The following is a 19,113-nucleotide window of genomic DNA, read 5'->3' on the forward strand; positions in this document are numbered from 1 at the left end:
AAAATTTCCCTAATGTTTTATGCCAAAAAACCTTGCCATTTTTGAATTTCCTTTTTCACCCAACCCAAGTAATTGTAAATATTTCAGGTCGTTCTTTTTGTACCATAAAAAACGGTTTGGTCATGTATACTTATTTTATCTAATTTATATTTTAATATATTTAAATCTACTGGTCATCCACCATCTAGGGGGGGGGTAAGGGTGAAAAAATTGGAACAAGAGGTTTGGCAATTGTTAATGCTGTAAAGTTACCCGTGTATATATCCTGTAAATAAAAGGCTATTAAATTAAAAATAAAATAAAATAAAATAAAATCTCTTTGGGATATAAGCTCAGTAGTAACACTGCTGGATCAAAGGGTATGCACAGTTTGATAACCTTTTTGAGGATAGTTCTAAATTGCTCTCCAGAATGGCTGTATGTATTCACAATTCCACCAACAATGTATCAGTGTCCTGGTTTTACCATATCCCCTCCAACATTCCACATTATCTTTCCCTGTCATTCTAGCCAATCTGACCGTGTGTAGTGGTATCTCAGAGTTGTCTTAATTTGCATTTCTCTGATTAATAATGAGCATCTTTTCTTGGCAGAACTGTTTCAATTTCTTTTTGAAAATTGTTGTTTTATTCTTTGACCATTTATCAATTGGAGGGCGATTTCTTATAAGTCAATTTCTATATATTTTGGAAATAGGGTTTATAGAACCTTTGAATGTAAAATGTTTTCCCAGTTTATTGTTTCCCCTAATTTTGTCTGTTAGTTTTGTTTGTACAAAACTTTTCAATTTGATATAATCAAAATTTTCTATTTTTGTGAGTAATATTGATTCTAGTTTTCTTTGGTCACAAATTCCCTTCCTCCTCCACAGGTCTGAGAAGTAAACTATCCTATGTTCTTCTAATTTATTTATAATCTCATTCTTTATGCCTACATCATGAAGCCATTTTGACCTTATCTTGGTGTACAGTGTTAAGTATAGGTCAATGCCTAGTTTCTGCCATACTAATTTCCAATTTTCCCAGCAGATCCCAAAAGCTGGGGTTTGGGGGGTTTGCCACACACTAGATTATGAAAGTTATTGACTGTTTTGTCCTGTGAACCTAACCTATTCCACTGATCAATAATCTATTTTTAGCCAATACCAAAAGGTTTTGGTGACTGTTCTATAATATGTTTTAGATCTGGGTTTAGTATTTTCATTTGGTTTTCTTTAGTTCCCTTGAAAGTCTTGACCTTTTGTTCTTCAGATGAATTTTTTTTGTTATTTTTTTCTAGGTCATTAAAAATAGTTTTTTTGTGGTCTGGTTAGACTAAATAAATAGATTACTTTAGGTAGTATTGTCATCTTTATTATATTTGCTTGACCTAAAAGCACTTAATATTTTTCCAGTTGGTTAGATATGACTTTATTTTTGTGGAAAGTGTTTTATAGTTTTGCTCATATAGTTCCTGACTTTCCCTTGGCAGATAGATTCCTAAATATTTTATACGATTGACAGTTACTTTAAATGGAATTTCTCTTTGTAACTATAACTGTTGGAATTTGTTAGTGATATATAAGAATGCTGATGACTTATGTGGGTTTATTTTGTATCCTGCAACTTTGCTGAAGTTGTGGTTTATTTCTAATAGCTTTTTAGTAGAATCTCTGGTGTTTTCCACATATACCATCATATCATCTGCAAAAAGCAATAATTTGGTTTCCTCATTACCTATTCTAATTCCTTTAATCTCTTCCTCAACTCTTATTGCCAAAGCTAGCATTTCTAATACAGTATTGAATAGTAATGGTGATAGTGGGCAACCTTGTGTCACTATTGATCTTATTGGGAATGGTTTCAATTTATCCCCATTACATATGATGCTTACTGATGATTTTAAATAGATTATGCTTTCAATTATGCAATATATTAGTGTTGCATTTTAAGTTTTTGGGGGTGGTTTTTTCACATCTATTGATATGATTACATAGTTTGAGGTGTTTTTGTTTTAATAGGATTATATTTTCCCCAAATGTTATACCTTCTTTTTATCCCTTATATAAAAACACTTTGGTTGTAAATTTTTATAAATATTTTTGCTAGGCTATGGGACTCTACCAAGAGGAAATACTGAGGCCATCTCGACCTCTGGTGCACAATAAGTTTTCTGCCACATTGCAGAAATGCCCTTATTGAGCAAGGAGCAATGCTTTGTGATCATGAGAATGGTTGAGCCCTGAGGGTCACAGCTAGTGGCACATGAGCAGGGATGACTTAACAAGGCCTCTTGCATGTGAGTGAGTTACTAAATTGCTGGATTGGCTCTCCTCCCATTGGCAGATACTATGCATACACAAAGCCTAGGAGCTTCTCTGAATGGTGGTTGGGGATTGTCCACTGTTTACATGCTGATCATGCTTGCAAAAAATATATCAACAAGGCTGTACAGCATATGAAACTGGAGCTCTTCTCACACTCTATGAGTCTTCCACCTCATTTATCTGGCCTTTGAGATCAAAGGGTTCATATGCTTTGAACTCTTAAGATGGCTACAACATACATACATATATATATATATATATATATATATATATAGATAGATAGATATAGATGCTTATATGTTCATATAAATATATATGACAAATATTCTATATGTAAATGCAACATATACATTAAATATTTTTTGCTATAGTCATGTTGCTGAGATTTTAATTTTTTTTCATTGAATAATGAGGTGGACTCAACTTGTCTTTCTTTGCTTTATTTGAGGCATATTAATCATATTAATCTCATGAAAAGAGTTTGGTACATTTGAGAAAATAATTTTGAGAATTTATAAAACATTAATTGCTTTTTGCATTTTTAATATAATTTAACTATAAATCCATCCAGATCAGATCTTTTTCTTTATGATTTGTGGGTTTTCATTTTTTAAGACTAGGAAAAGATCTTTTATGTGCTTTTAATTTTTGCAAATAATCTTTTTAAATAATGTTTTACAAATATGTAATTGTGAATAGTAGGCTCTGATAATTATTTAATGATTAGATTTCATCTTAAACACTTTTTTATTATGGCAATTTGGTTTTTCTCCTTTTTGTTCAATTTAGCTAAAGGGCTATTGATTTTTTTCAAAGAACTAATCTAGTTTTATCATTTCTATTGCCTTTTCCTTTTATTCTGTTATCTTTTTGTCATTCTGTCTAGATCTTGGGAACCATACTGACTTACAGGGATGTTCTTTTCCTAATGAAAAGAACTCATTAGCTCAGTTTTCTTCTCCCTTTTAACTCCTCCTTCTTAAATTAGGCAACTTCAGTATATTGATGTTCCCTCAAATACCCTACCTTCCAAATACCTTAATTTGTTCAGCTTCTGTGACCCATTCATCCACTCTATCTCAGCTAATTTCAACTTGCATTACATCTCTCATACACTTAGACACCTCTTTCCACTCGTACATGTCAGACTCTCATTATCTCTCATATCATCTATTCTTTGTATTCTCTATTCCTCAAGTCCCCCCTCTATCCAATACATCTTTCATGTAGCTTCTTAAGTAGTTTTATTAAAAGGGTAGCCTAAGCATGCCTACTTATTAAACTCAGAGCACACTATTATTACCTCTGTGATCAAATATTAATTACTCTCTTTGGCATTTAAAATTCTTAATAACTTGACCCCTGGTCTTTCCAGTCTTCTTGCTACCCTCATTGAACTTAATTGTCTGGCTGTAGTTTCAATGTTCCATCTCCCATCTACAGGTCTTTACACTGGGTATTCCCTTTCCTGTGATGCTTTTTTTTTTTTTCTTGCCTCCTCTTTAAAAAAAACCCAACTTCCTTCAAGACAGCTCAAATGCCATTTTTTGCAGGAGCTCTTTTCAGTCCTTCTACCTAGTTCCTTTCTCTCAGTGATTACTTTTCATCTATTTTTTGTTTATCTTAATATACCTATTTCTACACATACCGTCTTTCTCTCATTGGAATGTAAGCTCCTTTGAACAGGAGCTGTTATATTTTTCCATTTGTAGTCTCAGCATGTAATAAATGCTTTTTGATAAAATTGATTTTCTCCATGATTTTCTGATTTAATCTAATATTCAAGTTCATTCCCTTACCTACATGTCTCCTCTGCCTAGTTTTACAGTTAGACTAGAGCATCTAAAGTGAGTCTAACACCTTCACTTCACAGATGAAGAAAAAGACACCCCAAGAGGGAAGGCACCTGTCCAATGTCACACACAACACACACACACACACACACACACACACACACAGAAAACAAAACAGAATATGAACTTGGATCTTCTGACTTTGAACCATATTCCATGTAATTTTTTTCCCTCTCCTTCTCCCAGAACCCAGGAATCCTAGGTCTCTTCCAGTGACTTGAGCTAGAATGGGCTAGATAGGGTGGAGTACTAGCTAAGACTGGAATTGTAGAAATGGAAGGAGAATGAAAGCTTCTCTAGAGGCTCCCATTTTGAATTCCTCATCACCCCCAATAAGGGAGTTCCAGTTTTTCCACATCCCTTCCAACATTTATTATTTAAATTTTTTTGCCAATATTAACCAATATGATTATTTGCATGAAGTGGTACCTCGGAGTTGCTTTAATTGCATTGCCATAGTTGTGATTTAGAGCATTTTTTCATGTGACTATAGACAACTTTTATTTTTTTTTTTAATCTGAAAATTGCCTTCATATTCATTGACCATTAATCAATTGGGGAATGACTTGTATTCTTACAAACTTGGCTCCATTCTGTAATTTAGAAATAAGGCCTTTAATAAATATTTGCCTTAAAAAACTTTTTCTCCATTTTCTGCTTTCCTTAAAACCTTGGTTGTATCAGTTTTGTTTGAATGAGAAATTTTTAATTTAATATAATCAAAAGCATTGATTTTACATCTTATAATGTTCTCTGTCTCTTGTTTAGTTGTAAATTTTCCCCTTCTCCATAAGTTTAGTAGGAAACTCCTAATTTATTTCCAGCATCATACTTTGTTTAAGTGATATACTCATTTTGACCTTATCTTGGTAAAATGTTGGTTTGTACCTAGTTTCTATTATATTGTTTTCCAGTTATACCAGGAGTTTTTGTCCCAAAACCTTGGCTTTTTGTTTTTTAGCAAATACTAAATTATTATGATCATTTACAACTGTGTATTGCAGGGGTCCTCAAACTACGGCCTGCGGGCCAGATGCGGCAGCTGAGGACGACTATCCCCCTCACCCAGGACTATGTAGTTTCTTTATTTAAAGGCCCACAAAACAAAATTTTTGTTTCGACTATAGTCCGGCTCTCCAACAGTCTGAGGGACAGTGAACTGGCCCCCTATTTAAAAAGTTTGAGGACCCTTGGTGTATTGTGTGCCTGATCTACCACTATTTTTTAGCCAGGACCAAATTGTTTTGATGACTACTGCTTTATAATAATTTTAGCTCTGGTAACAGGAAACCTTTCTTCACATTTTTCCCCCCATTAAATCCCTTAATAGTTTCTTCATTGTTATTCCAGATGAATTTTGTTGTTATTTTCTCTAGCTTCATAACATAATTTTTTATTGTTTGATTGGTATAGCACTAAATAAGTAAATTGATTTAGGGGAGAATTATTTTTATTATATTGGCTCAACCTCCCCTGCACAACTGATGTTTTTTCCAGATGTTTAGATCTGATTTTATTTGTGTTAAAAGCATTTTGTGTAATAGTGTTCCCAAAGTCCTAGGTTTATCTTTGCAAGTAGACTCTCAGGTATTTTATGTTGTCAACAATCATTTTAACTGCAATTTATCTCTGGATTTTTTTGATAATACATAGAAATGCTGATGATTCATGCGGATTTGTTTTATATCCTGCAGCTTTGCTAATGTTATTTCAGCTAGTTTTTTTAGTTGATTCTCTAAGTATACCACCATATCAGTTGCAGTGATAATTTTGTTTCCTCATTGCCTATTCTGGTTTCTTCAATTTTTTTTCTTTTACTGCTAAAGGTAACATTTCTAATACAATATTGAATAACAGTAGTACTAATGGACCAAGTTTTTGTCATCTATTCTATATAATACTTGCTCATGTTTTAGATAGATATTGCTTATCATTTTAAGAAAAACTTAATTTGTTCTTATGCTCTCTAGAGTAAAATAGGAATGGGTACTGTATTTTGTCAAAAGCTTTTCCTGCATCTATTGAGCTAATCATATGATTTGGATTGGTTTTGTGATAGATAGGGTCAATTATGCTGATATTGTAAAACTCTAGTTTGTAATACATTCTGTTTTTGTTTTATGGGTGAGTTTATCACATTCACACTCAGTTGCTATATTTTTTTCCTCCATCTTTCATTCTCATATTCTCTCCCTTTGCCCTTTCTTTTTTGTCCTTATTCACCAACATTTTGCTTCTAACCAATGCTTCCGTAGTCTGCCTTTCTTATTAGCCTCTTTCCTCTACTTCCCTATAGAATAAGATAGATTTCAAAACCTAGCTCAGTGTCTGTTATTCCATTTGAGTCAATTCTGATGTAAGGTTCAAATGATGCCCTCAATCCTCTACTTTCCCTCCATTGTAATAAGTCTTTTGTGGCTCTTTATGTAAAATAATTTACTCTCCCTTTCCTTTTGTCTAAATGCAGTCCTGTTTCTTACTTCTTCATTCTGATTATCATTTCATTAAAATCAGCTTAAATCAGTACCCTCTTTGAAAAGTGAAAAGTTCACTGCCCTAGTAGTGATAAAGTTCTGAAGAGTACTAAGTATCTTCAACAACAATACTATATGATGACCAGTTCTGATGGACCTGGCCATCCTCAGCAACGAGATTAACCAAATCATTTCCAATGGAGCAGTAATGAACTGAACCAGCTATGCCCAGAAAAAGAACTCTGGGAGATGACTAAAAACCATTACATTGAATTCCCAATCCCTATATTTATGCCCACCTGCATTTTTGATTTCCTTCACAAGCTAATTGTACAATATTTCAGAGTCTAATTCTTTTTATACAGCAAAATAATGTTTTGGTCATGTATACTTATTGTGTATCTAATTTATATTTTAATGTATTTAACATCTACTGGTCATCCTGCCATCTAGGGGAGGGGGTGGGGGGTAAGAGGTGAAAAATTGGAACAAGAGGTTTGGCAATTGTTAACGCTGTAAAGTTATCCATGTATATAACCTGTAAATAAAAGGCTATTAAATTAAAAAAAAAAAAAAAAAAGAGTACTAAGTATCATCATCTTATGTAGGAATATAAGCAGTGAAACCTTTTTTGATCTCTCATGTTTTCTCTTTTCTATTTATCTTTTTATGCTTTTCTTGAATTTTCTATTTTGGAATCAGATTTCCTTTTCAGATTTGTTGTTTTAATCAGGAATCTGTGAAAGTCCTCTACATCTGAATTTCCATCTTTCCCCTTGAAGGTTTATACTTAGTTTCACTAAATAGGTGATTCTTGGTTGCAATTCTAATTCCTTTGCCAGAGTATTATTACTATTAATGAATGTAAAAACTATTAAATTCTTTGGAATCTTGACTGTGGCTCCAAGATATTTGAATAGTTTATTTCTGGATGCTTGCAGCATTTTTTCCTTGACCTAGGAGTTCTGGAATTTGGCTAGGCTATGCTTGGGAGTTCTCGTTTGAGGATCACTTTACAGAGGTATAATGTTTCAATTTCTATTCACCTTTTGGTTCTGTAATATCATAGCAGGTTTTTTTTGATAATTTTTTGAAATAAGATATCTAGGGTTTTTTGTGATCATGACTTTCAAATAGATTGATAAATCTTAAGTTACCTCTTCTCAATGTTTTCCACATCATATTTCCAATGAAAATTTTCACATTTTCTTCTATTTTTTTTTCTTTTGATATCATTTTATTGTTACTTGATGACTTGTGGAATCATTATCTGGATTTCACTTGCCCAGTGCCATTTGACCAATTCTGTTTTGCCATTTTTTGTGCTTTCAAGTTATTGACTATCTTTTATTATTCTTTTTTATCATTTTGTTTTCCCAGTTTTTCTTTGATCTCTCTTATATGAGTTTAACGTTATTTTTTGAGCTCTTCTAGGAGTTCTTTTGGTGTCTTGAGACGTGGGCATTTTGAAATCATTGTCCTCTTCCGAATTTGTGTTTTGATCTTTCTGTCACCAGAGTAACTTTATCTGGTCAGGTTCTTTTTTTCTTTTGCTCATTTTTTTGGGGGGTGTGACTTTTAAAAAATTGGGCTATCTTCTCAATTATCTCAAGATTCTTGTGCTTGTAGAGTAGGAAAATAGGACCTGCTTGCCAGACTGCTGTGAGAGGCCAGGGCCCCTTGATTGTCCTCCTGTGCCTCGGTCATAGAGTCTCCTAGCTAACCTGCACTTGGGCCTGGGGCCTTGTCACAAGCTTGCTGGGACCCAACCTTCTACTAGTTTTTCATATACCACATGCAGTGGACTGTTGTCCATTATCTGGGGATGGAAAATCGTTTCACCCTGTCCTTTTGTTGGTTTTGTGACTTCAGAATTCATTTTGAGTAATTATTTTGTAGTTGTGTAAAGGTAAATTTGGGAGAGTTCAAGAATATTTTTGCCTTAATTTGTCATCTTTATTCCACCCCCAATATTAATTTATATTTGAAGGGTTTTTCCCCCCAAATTCTTTTTAATTGAAATTGTGAGATTTAGCCACTGTTCAAGCATGGTTTTTGGTTTGCTTAAACAATGCTATATTGTTTCTATTCAAAAATTCAAGAGTTTTTTCATATTTCTTGCAGAATCATATTCAAATTATTTGATTTTTTGTGTTCTTCCAGAAGACCTATGATTGTTAAGTTACTTTTACTAAATTTTCAAGTTCATTCACACTGACATGTAAAATCAGTGCTTAAGTTTAAAAAAAAATTGGATTCTCTTCTGCTAATTGGCATTGTGCTTTTATATTTTTGTATAAGATTCTTTTGCCTTCTGTACCTTTTTTTATTATCTTTTTCTGGACCTATTAATTAGTTACAGTAGATTTTTATTTTAAGGTCGCTTCCCCACTTCTCCTTTCTGTGATCTTCCACTCTATTTTCCTGTCCCATCATTCTGCCCTGAGATACCCAAATACATCTTATTAATATGTAGATTGAAGGGTGATGAATGTTTAAACTATACCAATTGTGAAAGACCATCTTTTAAATCATAGAACAGTTTGGGATTTCTACTAGCAGAGGAAGTAACCACATCATTAAATTTATAGATCTATTGTGTGGAAAATTAAATTGTATATCCTTTGTATTAGTTATTTTGTTAATAATATTTCTATCTCATTGTCAAATTTCCAAAAAAGATTTGTGTCCTCAGAATACATTCTTTTCATCATAAGAATGTATATCCATACCCAAAACTTGAAAGATGTGTACCGCATATTAAGATTATGCAAGTACAATTCTGAGAATGAGTCCATAGACTTCACCAGACTAATAGACATCTATGACACACACGCACAAAAGAACCTTTGTTTTAAAGAAAAGTAGACATCACTAGGCTATGGCAATTAAGTATCTTGCCCAAGGTCAGACAGGTAGTACATATCCAATAAAGAAGTTAAAACTCAGATTTTCCCTGATCCAAAGCTGTCTCTTTTTCCATTATGTTATGCCTGTTTTTTTGAATTAGACATTTATATAATTAGTTCCCGCCCATTACTGCCTCCTTAAATTTCTTTGATGATACTTTTTTCCTTCCTACTTCATTCCTGTTTTGGCATAAACAAAACCAATTATAAGCACCAAGGACAGAGCTTCTGGTCTTTTCTATTAGTACTCTACCATGACCACCACTGCCCTTCAAAGAGCCCATCACTGTATTTAATAAATGTAAATTTAATGACTGTGCTTAAAGTTCTTAATGAACTTTTTCAAACAATCACTTCCCATTTAAAGAAATTGCTTTTACTTTTCATAGTAAATGAATATGGTTGACTAATCTGACCACAGTCCTGAGTAAGCCTCAGAAAAAAAAAAAAAATGTGTCCATGTAGGATAGCACCCCAAAGCCCCAAATCACTTTACTTCCTGAGGTTTCCAAACTATTTAGTCATCATTGCCTGGCTACCTTTCCCATTACCCCATCCAAGAGTACCTTCTTTCTTCTTTCTTTTCCATCTCATTTTTAATTTTTTTTTTTTTTTTTTTAAATTTTCCACAGGACCCTGGTTTTGGCTTTCTAACACTGCTGGGGAACTAATTTGAACTAACATGTTACACTGGCTGAGTTTCATAGTTGATTGATGCCTCAGTCCCTTTCAAGTATCTATTAAATCACAATACTTAAGACAACTGATCTCAACCCTAAACTTTACAATTTAAATCATTTTAGGGATCATGTTTGTTTTTGTTTTGGTCAACCAACATATTTTCTAATTATTTCTTATAGACGGATATTCCTATGAAAAGGAAGCAATAGAAAATTGGATCAGCAAAAAGAAGCGCACAAGTCCTATGACTAATCTGGTTCTTCCTTCACTGATACTGACACCAAATAGGACTCTGAAAATGGCCATTGATCGCTGGCTGGAGACTCATCAAAAATGAAACTATTTAGGTGTACTTAATTACATTCTATTTCCAATGAGGTAAAAGTTTTAGTAGCTTTAAAGGATAAAATATATGAACTCAAAAAGTTATAGCCAAACAGAGAGAAAGTAAGCTAAGTTTTGTTTAACTAAAGTTACTATATTTTGTCTTTAAAACATATTGTGAATTAAATTCTATATCCAACTTTATTTAGGTTGACATTTTTATACAAGTACAAAGCAATCCAACAAACTTATACAATGGTGAGATTTCCTTTGACATTAGATAACAAAGTCTTTTGATGTTAAATATTTCAAACTAGATGGTAGCCAAGTTGGATCCAGGGTAGGTAGTTGGATCAAATGTTGTTCTAATGAATATGACTCTAAAGAAATCCTCACTGTAATACCAGTGGCTCATGTTGAGCAGAATTGAACATATATTAATTTCAATTGCCCTTTCAAATGAAAAATATATTAATACACTAAATTAAATGTCAGACCATTTGTGAATGACGGTTTGTGTGGATATGGTTTGAAAAAGACTTATCTGTGCAAGAATCCATAAATTCAGCAAGTAATTATATTAACTCTATGTTTGTCACTGAAAATTCAGGGAATGGTTGAGAAAGAGAATTATCACCTTTCTACAAAAAACAAGTCAGAATGAAAAAGCTACTCAAGCTCACTTTGGAGGAAGTACAAAGTCACAGTATGTTCCTGCTAAAATTTATAAAGATAGTATAATATTTAAAACTAGTATTTTATTTTTATTTTCTCCACAAATTGCTGACTTCAAACTTGTGGGCAAAGAACTTTTCTATATGACAGCCTGATAATTTGGTCTCTTCACTTTAAAGACTTGCCTGAGAGAGGAATTTTAGGCTTAGAGAAGCTAGATTTGGGTGTAAAATTTTTGATTTCAAAGGAGTTTTATGATTTCTTGGCTAATTTGAGTGGTTTTCACACTTCCAATGAAATTTAGCTTTTAGTGATCACTATTGATTCCAGTGGCAATATGCTGTGTAAATAAATGGATTATAAATTTTAAGGAGCATAGGAGTGAGGAGATGTATTCTGGTTCTGGATTCAACATTTACCAGCTAAAATATTATACAGAAATCACCACCTTTCCTTATCTGTAAAATGAGAATAGCTGCATGTAAATAAACATCTAACTTACAGGGCTATGATAAAGATAGTTCTTTGTCAGTATACCAAAAGAAAAAGACTTGACTGCATTCTTCTAAATCTGTCCATCCTCTATTTAAAATAATGCTTTGCTTCAAAAAGAAAGGAAAAATTAAAACCTATCATTGTTCTTAGGTCAGAAAATCTTTTTATTTACATCTAAATTATGAGCTAATAAAAAACTTGTAAACAAAAGATATCTATCTACAGAAAGAGAAACCTAGGAAAAAAGCAACATCTTTCCACAGAAGTCTTTTTGATCAAATTGTAAAAAGTAGATCACCTACAAAATATGTTTATAAAAATATAAATAGCTCTCATTTTGTGTATTGGTAGAAAAAATTCCTCTTCTGAGATAAAATTTCATTTACAACAGGTTAAGTTTACATATCATAATTGTATACTGCTACTTTTGCATTCCAGAGTTCACCTAATTCTTAGTTCTTAATTTACTATTACTAGACATAGATCACACACTTCTTTCAAAAGAAATTATGAGACATTATTAAGTACCTGAAGAATCAGCCATTAATGAAAAAACCATTTCTAGGGCCTGTGGTGTTTGTTTTTAAGAAACTAGATTTGCTGTAAGCAAGAGAATGTGACTATTAAAAGTCTGGAATAGGAATAAATAAATGTTATTCTAAGTGACTTGGAAACTAAAAATAATAATTATGGAACCCTTTTCTTTATCTCAGCAGACAGAACCACGAGTGCTTTTAATCAAAGAATGAATAAAAACCACAGGTGTGTCAGACTCCAATTTATTCAATTTGAGGCAACACAGGTGGCTTCATAAAAAGGAAGTGAGTCTTATCTTGCTTCAGGAAAATGTATGATATGAGGGAGCAGGGAGTTCACAGAATAGCATAATGTTGAGTTCCTTAAGGGATCCAGAATGGCCAGTCATCGTTTCCTATAGCTATACTTTCTTCCTTCTTCCCAGGTCCTTATTGTATTACCTTTCAACATTAGAACATCAGCTAGGTAGGAATTGTTTTTTCTCCCTATAATTTGTAGCCCCAGCTTTTACTCTTAGCATAGTTCTTGGCCCACATTAAATGCCTAATAAAATGCTTCTTACCTTGCCTAATGCAACTTTGCATTATCTACACAACAATATTAAGCTCCTTTTATTCCAGTCTTCATTCATTCGCTCTTTATCCAAAAAGTTACATTTCTTTAACCAAACTACAGAATGTGTTGGATTAAAAAAAAAAAAAAATCACCTCAAGTCAATGTAAATTTGACCTTTGTCATCTAATATGTAAATAAGAGGTGATTTGGAGATATTTTAGTATTACAACTGATTAGCTGAATTAGATCAAATTCAGGTCTGCATATATCAGAATTTTATCTTGGTTTAGCGCAATTTGCCATTTTCCCTTTGAAAATAAAAAGAAATTAAAATTCATGTTGGTATGAAGAGAAACACTTAAGATGAAACATGTTGTAATATAAATGTGCTAAAGGCAAACCTGTGACAGTAACACTCAGTTTTCTGTATGTTTTGGCAAAAATGATTGAGAGCTGGAGTATTACCCATCCTGTTGCCAGTCAAAACAGACACTAAGATTTTTTGGCACAACTAGAAAGTAAAAATAAAGATTTGATCTATAAAAAAATGTGTGTTTCAGAGGAACAAAGACGTAATGTCAATGTTCAGCTTCTAGAATGTCTACAAGGCTTTGGGACAGTAATAGGTCACTCAAAATTATATCAATTCATATATTGTACTCATAAACAGTATACTCTCCACATCCAGGATTTTGTTCAACTCAGAGCAAACTATATTAATAGTCTTTATTCCATATGGAAAAGTACAGTAGCTGTGCAAAAACAAACTACATAACAAAAGAATAAGACATACAAATGTCAAACAATAAATAAGCCAAAGTAATCATATGCAGACTCATGAAAAGCTTGTAAAAATGGATAAAGCTGTTTTTACAAAGTACACACTGTACATACAGAACAAATGCTGAAGAATGATAATGGAATATTCCAACTTGTACAAAACAGACCCTCACAGGAACTTCATTACAACTATTCATTTTGAAAACACTTCTGTAAATATAGAATTTTCTTCTCCCCAACTTTGGAAAATAAATTTCACACCCCATCCTATAAAACAAATGCACATCCAATGCTTTCAAACTGTTATAATAAAACTTTCAAATAACACATCATATTTCATATAAAAACACCTTTTTTCCTGTACCTTATCACCACAAATGAATGATACATAATTTTGGACGTTAGCACCTTAAAGGTGTTTGTATAAACTATATAAAGTGCGGTTACTGTTATACTGTTAACATGCCATAATATTATATTATTTCAGTGCAATAATCAGCATGATTGAAGCTTTTAAAAAAAAAAAAAGCATGCATTTAAATCTATGGCTGTATTTTTTTGGGGGATTAATTTTTTTAAAATAAAATTATATTTACATGTTTTAAGTAAAATCTAACTACCTTTTACATATACATACATATATATATATATATAGAGAGAGAGAGAGAGAGAGAGAGAAAGAGAGAGAAAATGTGACTGTAAAGAATGATTTTAACAGCTAAGCAGAATTTGAATATCTAAATGTCTTTTTATTTTTCAAAGCAGTCACTTGGGATATCACCCTAGCAATGCTGCCATTGCTCACATTTCTGGAACCCTGCTTCTAGAACCACCATCACACTTAATTTGCACACTGAGAGAATGATTTGCATTATTTTATCCTTAATACTTCTATGCAAAATATCAGTATTAGTTTTGATTTTGATCATCTTGATAAGATGAAGATTAACTTTCAGGGAGGACAGAACTATGGGCTCAGAAAAGAGCACTTCCAAAAAAGCTTCTGACCAACGAGCAGACTACTGAAGTAAATGCATAGCATCTCAAGGACAACAATTATTTGGATGTTTGCTTTTTTTTTTTTTTTTTTTTTAAACAATCACATTACTTTATAATCTCACCTCATACTCAGTTTGAAGTGACTTAAAGAGTTACTCCTAAATCATTTCTTTTATATTAAACTGGGGATTTACTGAACCATCAATGTAGCATAATACTCCTTTCTAATTCAAAAAACATTTATCTACAATTCTGGGTCATATATATTTACTGCTTTTTTACCTATAGATCTAGATGTTTCTCATACATGGAATGAGAAAAATGTAAATATTCCTTTGATAAATACTGAGATTTTCATCGTATCAAAAACCCAGAAAAGAGATTGTTATAAACAGTCTTTTAAGAGAAGCAAAGGATACAAGACAGTATCTCCTTGGCTGTTCCCTATTTTATAACTTTACAGTCAGTCACAGCTAACCGTAATTTTTGTGTCAATTTTTTCCAGCTCTGCTTGACATTCCAGTTAACATTCTTGTTCATGGTGACTTTTAGCTTCATATTAAAGTGGTTTATCCGTTTGTTTTTTTTTTGTTTTTTTTTTTTTAATACGACTCAGGATGGTCAGTGCTGAATTACATCAGCCCACAGAACACATCAAAAACCATAACTAAAAAGCTCTCCTTATTTTTAAGGATGAAATAGCCACAATTAGTAATTAACCCCAGGAATCAGTACATTGTGTTTTTTTTTCTTTTATACACAGCATTTCTCTTAATGCTTATACATTTGATTCTATGAACGATCGCTTTGGTTTTGCTGAAGTGATATGACTCCGATGAGCTTCCTTACTAATAGGGGGCTGTTGTTTAGAGATACTGTCTGGGTACAAATGAGAGACATTCTTGGCTCTCCGGCTGTCTTGACAATGGGCTGATATTTGGCACTTGTTCTCCTCAAGTTCTTTCAACTGGGCCCCATTGTGGACAATTCCACCCAGGGGGGGAGCGGAACATATTTTAGTTTGGTTATTGTATCCTCCTGCTTGTTTGACAGAGGGCTGCTCACAGTGTGAAGGCTGCAGACCAGCTGCAGATGGGTTTGTCAGTAAGCCCTCAGTTACCTGACAGTGCCAGGTACGGGTAGATGGATTTACCTGCTGTTGGAATCGTGCAGTCTTATCCATAATGCCCATGAACGGAGTATTGCGGGGTCTATGCTCAGCTGTACCACTCTGAACTGGGTTATTAGCCATCTTCTCCTTATTTCTTGCATCTGCCCCTTGGGCCTTCAAACCATCTGAAAAACTGCTACTTGAGGCTATACTGCTGGCTGAATTGGACATTTTCATGCTGCCAGATGGAGAACTGTTAGAGGCTGGAGTAGCCAGAGACCCTACGTGCCTCACATCGCTACAATTCACCGACGTGCCCTGGCTTGGAGGGGCTACGTCCATAGCTAAAGAAGCATGAGCCAGAAGCCTTTCTGTAGCTTTTACCTTGCTTGGTAAAGGATACACAGAGCCACTCTCACTGCGTAGCCGGTCACCATAAAGGCCAGAGTGGGCTCCCGCAGGGAAAGAGCCTGCCCCCTCTAAATGCTGGCTTCTGTTGGTGAGGCTCGCAGGGGGCCTTCCTGGCATGGGGCTTGGGGGAGGATTCACACAGGCAGCCTGAGGTTTTGTACCACTAGTAACTGCTCCAGTTCTCAGGTTAGACTGAAGAGAACTCAAGTGCTGGTTGGTTTTCACAATCTGTGCCCGCTTAGTAGGCTGCATTATCAGACCCGACTGAACCACAGGCTCCCGTGGGAGCTTACTGCTTCCTGGCCGATTCTGGGGTGAGGCCGGTCTTGCTTTTGGCTGCAGCCCTTCCTGAAGAGTTCTGTTGTAGGGAGCAGGTGCTGAGGAAGAGGGCTGAGGCCGAACAGGCAGTGAAACCAAGTCCCCAGGCTGTGCTGTCTCCTCCTCTTCAGCCTCCTCCATGGGGAAGTCATCCTCCAGGCCAGGAGCTGGGGCATCTTCCTCATGGTCTGAGTCGTTGGTTGGGGCTGAGGAAGGGCACTGTTGCTTCTGCTGTTGGCTTCTTTGCAGCTGTTTGCATTCCTCTTCTACTCGACTCAGAAGCCTCTTGATTTCTTGGTTGGTGGGACAGAGTTTCACAGCTTCCTGCAAATCAGCCAGAGCAGCTACAAATTGCCTTTGTAACACAAAGAGAGATTAAAATTGTGAGATATACCTTATATCAAATAAAATTTTTACTTGGGTTGGAGAGGAGGGAAAGGAGTATATAACTTTTGTGTAGATGAATTTCATAGCTGTAGTGGGGTCTTAGAACTATCACTCCACTCACTCCAAATGGGCAAAGACAGAACAGAATAACAACCCCATGCAAGTGAGCAAGCATCCTAACCATCAAAAAGAATGAATAGTGTGGTGCTTCTCACTTATAACATGTAATGTTATGTCCACACTTTATAAAAAAAAAATCTTAGTCTTTTATAACTAGCTTTTATGATGAATCAGCAATGAGAAAAGCCTCTACTCCTTTACATCTCTTAAATGGCAGAAATCTAATTAGTTAACAGAAGTCAAGGTAACTAGAAAGAATTTCAAATTGAGCCCAAAATCTCAACTGGTCAAAAACAATAATATCATCACTACAAAAAATGCCAGGAGACAAAATTCAGCTTGACTGAGAAAGTGTTTAAAAATGATGAAAAGCATATTGATATTTATGAAACAGAATTCCATTAAATTATCAGGAGGTGAATACATATCGTTAAAGATAAAACACCCTCCTCCCCTCCCTTTACCCAACCTATAAAGTACCTGCTATTCCTCTTTGCTCTTGCTCTGGCATAATATGCTTCATAGGATTTGGGTTTCAATTCTAAAGCCTTGGAAGCAAATTCTTCTGCCATGCCAAAGTCCTGATATAAAAATAAGAAAGACATTAGTTATATAGAATACAAACCTAATTTAATCCCTTTGCCGACTTCAAAGGCAACTGTTAGCAAGAGAATGGAAATATATCTGTTATTGACAATATCTCTGCCCTGGTAAATATAAACCAGCAGAAGGAAAGACTTTCAGAACTTAAGGGTAAGTTAAGATCATGTAAAGGCAAATAAAGAATAGAAATTTTTAGACTCTAGAAAATTAATATCCAGAGGAAAGCTATGGCATAAGAGAATAGACAATTAGTCCCAGCTCTTGCAGTTAACTAAGGATCTCAAGCAAGTCAGTTTCCCTTGGGCTCAAAATGCTCACCTACAAAAGGAAAAGAATCTTTAAAGATGACACAGATTACAACACAGCCAACTGAGGAAACAAATTCCTCGTATGCTACTATCACAGAAATTAAACTTTCTGAAAAAGATAACACATGTATAATTTTCCATGGCTTTAGAACAGTTGATAAGACACAACTTACATTTGTTTTCCTTCGGCACCGGGACAAGTTCAGATAGAGGGAAACTCGGAGTTCATTGAAAGCTTTCATGTCTTCGCCAAACCCTTCACGAGGAAATTTCCTTAAGGCACATTGGTATCTCTGGGCTGCTTCCTTCATTTTCCCTTTCTATCAGTAGGAAAGAAAGATTTCAGTGCAATGATTCAATGAAGAGAATTTAAGTATCTTATAGGAATATAAATATGGTTTTGCTTTTAACATATTACTCAGAGCCTAAAGGTACTCAAGGTTATTTGACCCCATGGAAATACCTGGGTTGCTAAGATAATGGGAAGAATTTTTTTTTTTTTAATTTAAATCTTAGTAACAAATTTATCAACAGAAATGATCCAAAATTTAAAAATGGAAGCCAGTCACAATAGCTTACTTTCACATACTCCTTATGAAGGGCCTCACCCATGACATGTTTTTATAAATAGATGAATAAGAAAATTTAAAAATTAAATTAATCTAAATTTTAACATTTTCCCCATTATATTTCTTTGAGAAAGTTTCATAAATGTTTCATTTTGAGAAATTATACTCTGTAGAAAGAGATTAAAAAGTATTATCATTCCTAAAACAAATGGGGTCTTGTGGATAAGACAAAACCTAGATTATGTTTGCCACCGAATAATTTTTTTTTTTCTTTAAAGAAACTAGAAGCAACGGCTGAAAAAAATCAGAATAGCATCAGTGCTAAAGAAACCTATTTGCTCAGTCATTTCCATTGCACAGCAGGTATGCAGCCTGTTGAAATTGGCTTGATATTCGTGACATAATTGCCTACCCAAATCCATATTAAAACCACTTCAAAGCCACAGCAACACATACTCTGAACTCAATTTCAAACTGATTCCTTAAGTCAGAAACCATGCTGGTTATTCTGTGTCAGTTTTAAGAATCTTTTTTTTTTTTTTTTAAACAGACATCTGAAGAGAAAAGTAACAACCACACAGAAAAAATGGAGTTATTTTACAAATTTTACTTTTAATTCCATCTAGTCAGAACTGGAATAAATACTTATAATCAGCATATATCACACAGTAGAGTCCAATATGTCCAAATTGGAATTCT

General features: G+C 34.0%; 2 protein-coding genes across 7 annotated transcripts in view; one reads left to right on the forward strand and one right to left on the reverse strand.

Moving 5' to 3' along the window:
* Window positions 1-13,556, forward strand: part of WDSUB1 (WD repeat, sterile alpha motif and U-box domain containing 1) — a 73,136-nt gene extending 59,580 nt beyond the window's left edge. For all 4 annotated transcript variants that reach the window (XM_031960630.1, XM_031960635.1, XM_031960636.1 and 1 more), the window contains one exon: window positions 10,402-13,556. In XM_031960630.1, coding sequence (XP_031816490.1) covers window positions 10,402-10,559 — 158 coding nt within the window. In that variant the 3' untranslated portion in view covers window positions 10,560-13,556. The remainder of the gene's footprint in view (window positions 1-10,401) is intronic.
* A 1,104-nt stretch (window positions 13,557-14,660) lies between these two features.
* The window catches only part of TANC1 (tetratricopeptide repeat, ankyrin repeat and coiled-coil containing 1), a 246,801-nt gene continuing 242,348 nt past the window's right edge, over window positions 14,661-19,113 (reverse strand). For all 3 annotated transcript variants that reach the window (XM_023499223.2, XM_012544742.3, XM_031960629.1), the window contains 3 exons: window positions 18,019-18,165; window positions 17,415-17,515; window positions 14,661-16,782 (listed from right to left, as the gene is read on the reverse strand). In XM_023499223.2, the coding sequence (XP_023354991.1) occupies window positions 15,366-16,782; window positions 17,415-17,515; window positions 18,019-18,165 (1,665 nt within the window). In that variant the 3' untranslated portion in view covers window positions 14,661-15,365. The remainder of the gene's footprint in view (window positions 16,783-17,414; window positions 17,516-18,018; window positions 18,166-19,113) is intronic.

This window comes from Sarcophilus harrisii, chromosome 3 (genome assembly GCF_902635505.1).
Source record: "Sarcophilus harrisii chromosome 3, mSarHar1.11, whole genome shotgun sequence".
NCBI classification, from domain to species: domain Eukaryota; kingdom Metazoa; phylum Chordata; class Mammalia; order Dasyuromorphia; family Dasyuridae; genus Sarcophilus; species Sarcophilus harrisii.